The sequence below is a fragment of the Simochromis diagramma genome, unplaced genomic scaffold (assembly GCF_900408965.1).
Source record: "Simochromis diagramma unplaced genomic scaffold, fSimDia1.1 OVJJ01000683.1, whole genome shotgun sequence".
Taxonomy (NCBI): Eukaryota; Metazoa; Chordata; class Actinopteri; order Cichliformes; family Cichlidae; genus Simochromis; species Simochromis diagramma.
This window is the reverse complement of record NW_024387158.1, coordinates 1,899,559-1,912,381: the sequence shown is the minus strand read 5'-3', so window position 1 is coordinate 1,912,381 and position 12,823 is coordinate 1,899,559. Positions and strand designations below refer to the sequence as shown.

The following is a 12,823-nucleotide window of genomic DNA, read 5'->3' as shown; positions in this document are numbered from 1 at the left end:
TTGGAGAATGGCTGCAGTCACAGCATTTTAAGATGGTGAAAGATGTACCCTTACCTTTACCCTGAGATTTGATTTTCACTCAGGTGTCATACACATCCTTGAACCAATGTGCTGAATCAGTGGTGTTCCAGGATAGGATAACAGAGCCCTCTCTTCCATTTCCTCTATATACAAATTGGTCACAGTGGGGGAAACTGGGGAACCAATGGCACACCTATGTTTCTGCCTATAGTACTGGTCCTTGTGTGTGAAATATGTGGCATGAAGACACAGCAGACACACTTGGTTCATGCTGATCATGGTTCATGCTGTTTTTGGAAGTAAATCCCCTGTGGATAAGTTAATTTATTGGTCCTCTTGCTTTTCATCATTCCACACTGTAAGAAATCTTGTAGTGTTTTTAGATAGCTCTTTTAAATTAGAGAAGTAAGTATCCACAATTGTGAAACCTGGACCTGGACACGCTGGAATCCCCCTGGATAAGCTGAAGGAGGTGGCTGGGGAGAAGGAGGTCTGGGGTTCTCTGCTTATTAGGAGAGCTACAGGCAGAAGATGGAGAACCAGCTTCAACAAAACAACGTTGGTGAAGTCTGGAGAGGCCTCAGAACCATCTCGGGCCACAAACAGCAGAACTCTCTGCCTGGAGGGATGTGAGATGGGCAAATGAACTGAATCATTTCTTCAACAGATTTGATTCAGCCATGAGGCAGTCTGCAACATCGGCTGCAGACTCACCCACCCCCACTGCTGCTGTTCCACCTCAGACACTTCACACCTCCTCTATTCACCCTGCTCACTCCCCCCCACCCCCAACTGCAGCATCCAATACACACTCAACACAAGGCTCCAGCCTGTCTCTCTCAACCACCCAGGTTAGGAGGGAACTGAGGAGGATTAATGGCAAGAAGGCAGCGGGCCCAGATGGCATCAGCTCGAGGGTCGTCAGGTCCTGCGCGGACCAACTGTGTGGGGTGATGGAGCACCTCTTCAACCTGAGCCTGAGGTTGGGAAGAGTCCCACAGCTCTGGAAAACCTCCTGTGTTGTACCAGTGCCAAAGACTTCACGCCCCAAGGACCTCAACAGCTACAGGCCGGTGGCTCTGACATCCCACCTGATGAAGACCCTGGAGCGGTTGGTCCTGGCTCAGCTTCGGCGCCTAATAAGCTCATCACTGGACCCACTTCAGTTTGCCTACCAGCCTGGGATTGGAGCGGATGATGCCGTCATTCACCTCCTACATCGTTCCCTCGCTCACCTGGAGACCGCTGGGAGCACTGTGAGAATCATGTTCTTTGATTTCTCCAGTGCCTTCAACACCATTCTTCCCTCGGTTCTAAAGGACAAGCTGGTGAACTCTGGAGTGGACCATCACCTCACTACCTGGATCCTGGACTACCTCACCGACCGACCACAGTATGTGAGGACTCAGGGCTGTGTGTCGGACAGGGTCGTCTGCAGTACGGGGGCCCCACAGGGAACGGTTCTGGCTCCGTTCCTCTTCACCATCTACACTGCAGACTTCTCCCACAATTCCACCCAGTGCTTCCTGCAGAAGTTCTCTGATGACTCTGCAATAGTCGGCCTCATCACTGATGGGGACGACAAGGAGTACAGAGGTCTGACCCAAGACTTTGTGGACTGGTGCCAGCTGAACTACCTCCAGATCAACGCCAGTAAAACCAAGGAACTGGTGGTAGACTTCCGTAGGCACAAACATTCTCCACTGCAACCACTGAACATCCAAGGTATGGACATTGAGGCTGTGGACAGCTACAGGTACCTTGGTGTTCATCTGAACAATAGACTGGACTGGACTCATAACTCAGACGCCCTCTACAGGAAAGGGCAGAGCAGGCTGTACCTGCTGCGGAGACTCAGGTCGTTTGGAGTGGAGGGCCCACTCCTGAAGACCTTCTATGACTCTGTTGTGGCTTCTGCTATCTTTTATGGCGTGGTCTGCTGGGGCGGCAGCATCTCTGCTGGGGACAGGAAGAGACTGAACAGGGTGATCCGAAGGGCCAGCTCTGTTCTAGGATGCCCTCTGGACCCAGTGGAGGTGGTGAGTGACAGGAGAACGGCGGCTAAGCTGTCATCCCTGTTGGACAACATCTCCCACCCCATGCAGCAGACTGTGACAGCACTGAGCAGCTCCTTCAGTGGGAGACTGCGGCACCCACGGTGTGGGACGGAGAGATTTCACAGGTCTTTCCTCCCCACTGCTGTCAGACTCCATAATAAAGACTTTAACTGATCAAGCACACACATCCATACATATGCAATAATACTAAGTGCAATAATCCTTTCTGTCATCGTTGTATTTTTTACTCAGTTGTATATAGTATTTGTATTTGTATTCTATTTTTATCTTATTGTATATTTATTTTATTTTATTCTACTGTATATAGTATTTTATTCTATTCTGTACAGTTGTGTACTGTATTTATTCTTATTGTATTCTAATTTTTGCCTCATAACTTTTGCACTGTCCACTTCCTGCTGTGACAAAACAAATTTCCCACGTGTGGGACTAATAAAGGTTATCGGATACTAGCCTCCATGAACCAGTTGCAGATAAGTGGAAGAAAATGTATGCATGACATAACTGTTTATATCAAATGTGCAGTATTTTTTGGTAATAGTTTAATAAAACAGCTAGATATTCTAACTTGAGGTCTATTATATAGCAAATGCAGAAAAAAAAATGTTTAAGAAAGTAAATAAGCTGGTGTTCTAAAGGATATGAATGTTTGCCTGCAGGACACCTGGAGAGATGTATAATTTTTTTTTCTTTTTCTTGAGTCTTTAGTGATATTTTCGTAGTTTCCCATCATTCTTACCACACACACACACACACACACACACCCCTCATCTGTTTGGTTGCTGGATGTCGCTGGGTGATGACGTACATCCACGTTCCCGGTGCAGCTTGTCAACAAAAACCCAAAACAAATTGGCGGACGCATAAAGGTGCAGCTGAAGCGCTGAAGGTAGGACATTAATGGATGTGCTGTTCTCATATAGATGTGAAGGAGCGCTTCTACCGTCCTGCTTGTGTTTACAAACAACCCGTGTCTCACTCTGAGCTGAGCTCGCTAGCACCTGCTAGCTGCTTGTTCTTGTCATGTTAGCATACAGTGCAGTCGCAGGATCTGTTCTCAGTGTAAATCTCAAGTTGCCGCCAGTCTTGGAAAAGCAAAGATCGCTGACGCGTTTCAATAGTTGAGACTGAGTTTCCTGCAAGAAGCAGCAAGAAGTTTGTTTGATTCGGAAACAGACGTCCAACTGTGAGAAGGAGCGCATTTGTTTTAATCATTCATGGGACAGTTGTTTGGACATACATCCTAATACTTGGAGTGGACTGTGAGAAAACATTAAACGAACGGGATTTTAGTACATATATTAGTTTCCCAAATGTTGCTGCTCAGCACACTTGCTCTGTAACTAGAAATTCTGTTCAACAAAGTCTGAGTTTAAAAATAAATTCTGAGTTGATCACCTCTGAGATGGGCAACTTTGAATTTTCTGTTTGAGAACAGCTGATCAGAGTAAATTTAATCAACTTAGAGTATGTTCACCTTGAGTTAACTGCGTGCGTGAGTAAAAGCCGTCGTCAGTGGAGCTCTATATATGTTATTTTATGACGTCTGTTGTCATCATTTACTCTAATTTTCGTTAAGCTAATTATTCAGCTGTAACCTGACAGGAGCGAGATGTGGGAGCCTGACGATCTGGAAAAGAGATCAGACACAGTTAGTGTGTCACCTTCTATTTTTAAATTGAGTCGGTTTTGTTAAATTACTGTTGTGTGTTTCATGGAGGAGGCCATAGTGATGCAGTGGTTAGCAGTGTTACCTCACAGCAAGAAGTTTCATACCCTGCTGCGGTCTTTTTGTTTGGAGTTTGCATATTCTTCCTGTGTCTTTGTGGGCTCTCTTCTACTAATCCAGCTTCCTCCTACAGTACAGTGACATCCATATTACTGTGATTGGTCATTATAAATTGATCATAGGCATGAAAGTGAGTGTAAGTGATTGTTAGCCATTTACAATGGACTGGGCTAAAATACCTTTTTCAGTTTGTAAAATTCTGTGTTGATGTTTAAGAGTCGGTGATGTTTAAGGCCTTCCAACGGTCCAATTCTGTTTGTGATCTTTAAATTAAAATAAATTATAAAGCATGCTATAACCGGCCTCTAGTCACATACATAAAATGCGATGTCAATTTTGGCTACTATATTGGCTACAGTGGCAACATGGCCAAGTTGAGCTTTTTACAACCATGTTATCATAACTATGTAACTATGTAACTGCTCTAATGCACTGATACACAGCCTTTAATTAGGTCTAAACACAGGCTGTGTGCAGTGGAGAAGGTTGTTGGATTGATAAACAGCACCATGAAGCCAGACACATGTTTGAGAGCACTGCACCTTTAATTACATCTTTCCAACATCTGCTTCAGTACTAAATGCTCATGTCAATGCTCTGAAGTGTGATGTGCAAAAATAGCAGCACTCTTACAAATTGAAAAGCAGTCTTGTAGACAGTGTGAGGACAGGTCTCCAGTAGACCCACATGGACTGGCCCATGCAGACTGGGGAAGCCAAGGATCGAACCACCAACCTTCCAATCAGTAGCTGATCTGCTCCACCACCTGAGCCACCCCTTGCTTGAAAGACCTGTAGAGAGTCAAAGCTTCTTCTGTTTAGATCCTATTGACACAAGCTCTCTTTTAATCGTCTTGGCTTGAACTAAATAGTAGAGATGGCACGATACCACTTTTTTATGTCCGATACCGATACCGATATCATAAATTTGGATATCTGCCGATACCGATATGAATCCGATATAGTGTTTTTTAATCAACAAAACTGTTTTTTAAAATATCTTGCTGCATTTTGCAAGTCTGCAAGTTCATACTCAAGTTTAAAACAACAACTACACTAAAGCTATTCTGTTATACCTGTATACAAAAAAAATATTTCATAGTTCAGCAATACTGATCAATCTAATAAACTTAGACCTACACCATCCTCCCTATTCTGGTATTTTAAAGAGTACTTAGCGTAAATATTAAGCAACCTAACTAATAGGGTTCCAACTCCCAGCAACAACAAAAATAAATAAATAAAAAATAGGGAACCACCCCTCACGCGCCACCTCATGATGCTTAATCGACGTAATCAACCTTAATTTGATGCAGTGTGAAAAAAAATGCACAGAAATCAATTATTTTTCAAGAAATATTAAATAGATTCAACATCTTTCTTCAACAAAATTGCAGACTGCACAGATGGTACCTTCCCAAAGGAAAAAGTACTATAGCTTACTAGGGTATATTAGACTTAATAGTCACTATATACAGTAATTGACTTCTATTCATTTTACATCAAATTAAAACTTTGGGTGTCAGATAATTATTTATTAAAAGCTAGACATTTTAAATGAGAATAAGAAAGAAAAGTATGTCTTTGTGCCCCCTTTTCCCAGTTAATGCCCTATCGGCCCCCCTGGCTAAACTTTGCTAGATCCGCCCCTGCACAGTTACCAGCCGTCAGCTACGTAGAAAACGATCCTGGTGTAGAAAGTAATATTAAATAAATTGTAACAACAGCTTATCAAGCTTAAACGTGCTGCTGTTGTTCAGCCGCTGGTTTCCTCTTTCTGGCGCAAAGTGGACCAAAAACAAACAAGAGAGACTCGGGACAGAAAAGCCGATCAGCTGATCATTAGCAGTTTCACGATTGAAGTAGCAGCCGGAGAGCAAGAGGCAGTCGCTCGTTAAGCTTAACGCAGGAATGCTTTACAAACATTCAGAGATGGACTTACACACTTGCTTTACTTCTCTCGGGGATAACTTTGTCGGAGATGAAATGCCAGGTTGCTAGCGAAGCTCCAAATGCTATCCAGACCACCGACAGGTCCCGCATGCCACAGCCGCTCTATCACGTGATGCATACTGCTCCGACGTGCTAACGTTCTGAGGTGAGTTACGGCGTGTTGCAAGTTTTGTGAGGTGCTTTCGTGATATTTAATGGATCGGATTACATTTTTTATTTTTCTCCGATATCCGATCCAGTAATTTAGGTCAGTATCGGACCGATACCGATACGTAATATCGGATCGGTCCATCTCTACTAAATAGCAAATGAGTTTGCTCACTGCTGACGTCTGCCAATTTTTTGTGACAAAAAGAAGGGCTGAATTCCACAACTTCAGAGAAATTAATGTGAAGCTGAGACATCCAGCCATGCCTATGCTTATACCAACTGACTCTTTTTAGTGAGGTTAATTCATTTCTTTGATTTTGGTTTCTAGTTTTGATGTATTTTTTGTTTCCCTAGGTTGGAATGGAACTAGATACTTATTTTTTGGTAATTAGTGTGAATACCCTTTGATACCTTGTTGTGTCCTAAATGTTATGCAACCATCTGCCACGAGATGGAGCATTGTTGTAGGAATTAGACTAGCTGTCGTTTGGATTTTACAAGGAGGATGTCGAACAATTTGCAAAACCTGTCGTAAAACTATTGCTGTTAAAGGTTGCAGTACAAGAAATTTATTCCACTGAAAAATTACGACTGTTTTCAACTCTGCATGTCAATGTCTCCCCGCATACCAAAGAAAACTTTAAATAAAACCAGCTCTGTTACCTGTGACTGTTCTTCGTCAGTTGTTTTTTTTGGCACTATCCATCTTCATGGATACAAGCAGTGGAAATGAGATTTCCGTGAAAGGTGGATGGGCTTTCCCTTCGTGACGGGGTGAGTTCAGTTAGTCAAGAGAGGCTCAGAGTAGAGCCGCTTCTCCTCTACATCAAAATGAGTCAGCTGAGGTGGGCGCCTCTTGGACAAAGTATTCCAATTAGTCATGTCCTAGTGAGACGAGGCTCCGGAGGAGACCCCTGACTAGACCCAGAGAATATATATACTGGATGGCCTGGGAGTGCTTCGATGTTTCTTTGGATAAGCTGGAGGAGGTCGCTGACAAGTTGAAGGTCTGGGCTTTCCTGCTTGTCTGGGATTTATGGTCCTGTAAATTTATGACCATCTGCGTACATTATTTGGTTGGACAGAGGAGGGGAGAGGTGGTTTTCACCGATGTGAGAAGAGCTGGCATGCAGTCCTTCAAGATCTTGACTGCACAGATGTCCGAGTGACATCTGTTGTCAGATGAAGGCAGTGTACAAAGTATGTGCTACAGCTGGTCTGTGGGCAGGTCTTGCTTACGGTTTTGTTGGTCCGTAAGCCACCCGCAGAAAAGAACGAAGTCATAACATACAAAGAGCTGAATTGAAGCAGAGTGTTAAAAATAATAAGTGTCTGCTGCATCCACTATCTGTGCTTTTCGTTCTTTAAATTGTTGGTCTTAGAAGTTTTTTTTGCCATTCTCCCCTTTCCGCGAACTCCGCTATGCGTCATGAAATATTAGATACGTTTACACCGGCAGGACACTGGTGGGACGGGCCACTGGAACATGTGTAAGGCAACATCAAGCATGCCCACAAAACGACACCCATCCCCTACCTGGGACTCTGCTCCTGCTGAAACGCATCCAGTCGTCAGGTCTGCCAATCCCCATGCTAACAGTCTCTAGCTTTTAAAGAGCCAGAGTTTTAGCTTTAGTTTCAAAAGATTTACATCGATAATGATCAGACCATGGTCATACAGAAAATTACAAATTTACAAAAGCAAAGAAGTAAAAACCATTTTATTTTATTTTCCGAAAAATACTTTGCATTCACGAACCTCTTCATGGTTTCTTAATTTCTTTATGTGAGAGAATGATGAAGAGTTGCAAAATGAGACAAGCTCACTCTATCTATCTATATTTCTTTATGTCATAAAATAAAATAAAATAAATTATTGACCACTTTGACAAGTACAGTTACAGGTCAAGTACAGTGGATAGAAACATTGTCACTTTTTTTTTCTCTAATGAAGAGCACAAGCATGTGGCTGCTCGATGAGGGAATCCAGAAATGTGCTTCAATGAAAAGACAATTACAGACTTGACTCTTTTTTTATTTTATTTTATTTTTTTTAGTTGGTATGTCCTCTCCACTTAATCCCTTAAAGCTGGCTTGGCCAACTCGAGGCCTCGAGGGCCGGTGTCCTGCAGGTTTTAGGTCTCACCCTGGGTCTACACACCTGAATCACATGATTAGTTCATTACCAGGCCTCTGGAGAACTGCAAGACGTGTTGAGGAGGTAATTTAGCCATTCAAATCAGCTGTGATGGATCAAGGACACCTCTAAAACCTGCAGGACACCGGCCCTCGAGGCCTGGGTTTGGACACCACAGCCTCAAAGAGAAATCAGTACAAAGTTGTTCTGAGTGATCGTCTTAGTCCTGTAATCAAACATTTCTGTCATGCTGACCTCACACATGGGGCCATTGAAAGGTTTGATGTAATGAATTGATGTTAACCAAATGCAGTAGTAAGTACCTATTAAAGTACTCGGAAAACTTAAGTGATCTTTTAATCAGTTTGTGGTCTGTCTGTCTGCAGGGATGCACACGTCAGTGCGTGAAATTAATCTCTGCTCAGACACCTCCTACTTCCTGCGGGTGGACTGGGAAGGGTGCAACTTTAGTACCGGCTTCCAGTTGCTGCTTACTGATGGACAAGATGCATGGAGAGGGGAAGGTAAAAACAAAAATTACTCAGCATGACTTCACAGTTTATTACCTTATATTATGTACTCTTACCTCTTTTACATCACATGCCATTTTTATACACCATCCTCAGTTTTCAGAGGCTCAAGATAAACTTCAAAGGCTTAAAGTCCTTTGAGCTAAATGTTGCCTGGGACATTGGAAATTGGTACCAATTTCACTGAGCAACTGCTGGCAACCTCCTGTAACCACCTGCTAATCATTCCTGAAAATACATTTTTCCTTATCAACCGGTGGTTACCAAGGGGTCACTAATGGGCTTCTAGGCCTGTGTGTTGGGGCCAAGTTGTTTTCTGCTGTTCTGGTGTAGCTGACTTGGCCATTCTGAAAGTTTTTGCTATATCTTTGATATATGAATTTAGTTTGTTCTTCAGAAAGCTGCTGCATGCTAAGCTGAAAATTAGTTTAGAAAATGCTAAATGCAAAAAATAAAGGCAAAGAATGCTTTGTTGCAAGCTCAGTAATTCAGACAAAAATCCTTGATACCATTTATCTAGACCCAAGTGACTTCTTCCGTCTCTACAGTCTGAATCTGAAGAGGTTCAAGAAGTCAGTTGGATGAGTGATGACTAAAAACCAGATGAATGAACACCGCTGTATTCAGAGGAACTGAATGACCTTTTTGGTTGATTCAGTTCAGAAACTAACGATTCTCGAAATATATGTGAAACTTAAATCAGTAATTTGTAACATACTGATTTGAGGGATAGCTGTAGCTCAGGATATAGGACAGGTCATCTACTAATGGGAAAGTTGGTGGTTCTGGGATATACACAGTGCTTAGTAAATGTATTAAATCAACACACAGTGCAACGTTTATACCACAGCAGCCCTGTATTTACAGTAATTATTAAAATCATTAAGGGCTCAAGCACGAAATATGTGAAGGCCTTATTGTAATCACTCCATTCATTATTGTAATTATTAAAGCAAATGAAGGGGCTTTTTGGGGGGTTTAACATATTTAAAAACTCATGAAATATTGCACACGTGTCAAGTCTGGTGAAAATTTTATTATTATTTTTGTTTCAGACATGGGTGGGGCAAAATGGCTCGGAAAACCCCCCCTACACAGTGAGGAAAAATTACGTCCCCGTGCTGGGTTTCACATAGTTGTATGAAATTTGGTACACGTGTGTAACATGCAAATCCATGGATCCGATAGACCCATGTCCCAAAGCCAACAGAAAGACCGCCACTTCGAGTTTTGGCACAGCTTTGACCATTTCCAGTTGTTGTACTTTCGAGAACTTCTCCTAGGGGTTTTATCAGATGAACTTCACATTTGGTCAGTCTAAACTGCAGACCTAGGCAATATTGAATTGTAGATCTTTTGAGTTTTTGTCAAAGGGCGTGGCCGTGGCGCCCTGGCAAATTTCAATTATTCGCCATCAAACTTTATTTGCTCTAATTCACATACATTGTCCAATCTAGACCAAATGTCTGGTTTCATTTTTTAGCACTGGAAGTTCCAGCCTCAATTCATTAACAGTAACAGATTCTGATGTTGCTAAACTTAAATGTGCCCACTGTACACTTTTTTTCCCCCTCAAAAATCAACACTGTTTCCATCTCATTGAGTAACATGCTGAATTAGCTGCTAGAGGATTTGGGATAATCTTTTTCTTAGTTTTAATTTTAGACGTGATGCTCTTTTTATTTATTTTTTCCTATACAGTGATGGGTGAAGTGGTGTGCAATGAGGCAGAGGAACTGGAGATGCCATTGGAAAGATATATCGAGGACATCGAGCAAGCCTTTACAGGGAGAGAAAACTCCAACACCTACAACTTCACTTTGACACCTAATCCCCCAGGTCACAGTTCCACTTTGACACTGACATATGAGAAGATGCAGAAGGATATCTCAGTAAGTGCTGCATGTCTAACTCATGAATGTCACCCTTTCCCTAATATCTCACTATGACACCCAGATAGCAGTGGGTTAGATAAACAGTGTAGTGTGGTTAAGCTGGCCCATTTTTGGCCCATTTTGAGTCGACTTTTCAGTCGAGCGACGGTTTTGGGATCGGCCCGAGTTTCGCTTTAATCGTGTGTTGTGCATCATGTAGTATACATGGGGTAACGAGAAGCGATTAACACCTCACGACGAGCTCCCGATCAACAATTGTATGGTTGCAAGAAAATCAAACCTGTTTGAAATCCTGTCGCCCGTCATGATGGTATCAAAGCAACCTCTCACACTGCACACGCGCAAACACAGAAATGAAAGTGAAAAAGACGGAGTAGCATGGCAGTGCAGCGTGTGATCTGGACACAAGAGATGGATGCCCAACTTGTAGAACTTTGGCAAGCACAGTGTGAGCAGTCAGGTCGCATCAGAGCATTGGGCCATATAGTGTGAGACCCTGCATCGTGACCTACAAACTTCTAACCCCTGCGATTCAATCGTACAGTTTGAGCAGGAGCTGAATAACGGGACTGAAAAAATCGCACAGTGTATGCCCAGCTTTAGATGTGCTTCACACGTTTCTAACATTTTTCAAACATTTTGATTAGTTAAATGTCAGCAGGCCTTGTATTTTGACTTTTGCACTACTTTTCTGCAGGTTAAATGAAACTACCATGTTTTCTGGTTGTCATGGTTCCTCAGTGTATTTTTTTGTCTTTTTGTGGTTACTTTGTATCTCTGTAGTGTGCTTATTTTTGTCTCTTTCTTCATATTTTGTGGTTATTTGTTGTAGTTTTATGAATCTTTTTGATTTGTTGTATTTTCAGTTGCTCTTTGTCGTTTGAATCTTTGTTCTTGGTTTGTGGCTTCACATTTAATATTGATTAGTGGCTTTATGAAGTATGACCTTTAGTATATTTGCACTGCTGGTGTTTCATATTTCGACAGACGGAGTGATGGTATTTGGCAGTTGACTGAGTAATGCTTCTTTAAAGGTTCACTGTGTGAATACACGCACAAGATTTAGACACAGGGCCTATGTTCTCATCGTAGTTGTGAAAAAATGGAAATGTTGAGTGCTTCCATAACAGCAAAAGGGAAATGAATCTATGTTGCAATTTTTAAAAAAAAAATGAAAGTACCATGTGTCAGTTTACTGACGTGTGCAGCAATGTGTTATTAGAGGTGACCAAGGTTTTTCTTCCGCAACAGAGAAAAGACCAGTTATTCATCTGTCATAAGCTTTTGAGTCATAACATGAGCCTTCACTGTAATGTCTCCCTATTTCTGCTCCTGTCAAGCTCTGCTGATTGCCAGCAGAGCCCAGAAATGAGTCTCACACTTGGAAATAGTCAACCACTTCAGGGAGCACCTAACTTTAGTATTTTAGATGGTATCTTTGGACACTGGCTGCATTTTCTCTCCTTTTCACTCCTTCCAGTCCTTGTATCTGACTATTTGCGCGCCCAGTTTTATCTGATCTCAGAAGCTGAGCAGGGTCAGATGGGTGAATACCAGGTGCTGTAAGCTATTATGCAGCTGTGGTTTAGGTAGTAGAGCGGGCCGTTTACCATTCCAGCGTTTTGAAGTATTCCTGAGCAAGATACTGAAACCTGAGTTTTGAGTGTGTGAATATTAGATAAGGAGCTTGCGTACAGAAAACAGCATGTGGATGAATGTGTGTGTGATTGGGTGAATGAAGCTTGTAGCAAATTGTGCTTTAAGTGCTCCAGGTAGAAAAGTGCTATATAAGTATCAGTCCATTTACCATTTCTCAGGAAAATTGTATTTGTTTGTTTGTTTGTTTGTTTGTTAAGCCACTCCTTCCATTTCTGATGAGGCTTTAAGAAACAACACATTAAATTGTTTCTATGTTTAATTTAGGTTTTTTCTTTTGACACCCTTGAAAATGTGCATAAATGTGCATAATATAATGTTATTATGAAGGTTGCCAGTTCGATCCCCAGCTCTGTCTGTCCTGGTCGTTGTGTCCTTGGGCAAGACACTTCACCTACCGCCTACTGGTGCTGGCCAGAGGGGCCGATGGCGCGATATGGCAGCCTCGCTTCTGGGCAGCTGTGGCTACAACTGTAGCTTGCCTCCACCAGTGTGTGAATGTGAGAGTGAATGAATGGTGGAATTGTAAAGCGCTTTGACTGTCTAGAAAAGCGCTATATAAATGCAATCCATTATTATTATTATTATTATTATTAGTTGTTAATGGGAATACATC

The 12,823-nt window shown here is 42.3% G+C and overlaps 1 protein-coding gene across 4 annotated transcripts in view; it reads left to right on the top strand.

Moving 5' to 3' along the window:
- Positions 1-2,858: 2,858 nt before the first annotated feature.
- Positions 2,859-12,823, top strand: part of xrcc4 (X-ray repair complementing defective repair in Chinese hamster cells 4) — a 28,766-nt gene continuing 18,801 nt past the window's right edge. Inside the window, exons 1-3 of one of the 4 annotated variants that reach the window (XM_040048641.1) lie at positions 2,859-2,988; positions 8,513-8,650; positions 10,358-10,548. In XM_040048641.1, coding sequence (XP_039904575.1) covers positions 8,515-8,650; positions 10,358-10,548 — 327 coding nt within the window. In that variant the 5' untranslated portion in view covers positions 2,859-2,988; positions 8,513-8,514. The other 3 variants (XM_040048643.1, XM_040048639.1, XM_040048640.1) reach the window with 3 other exon arrangements.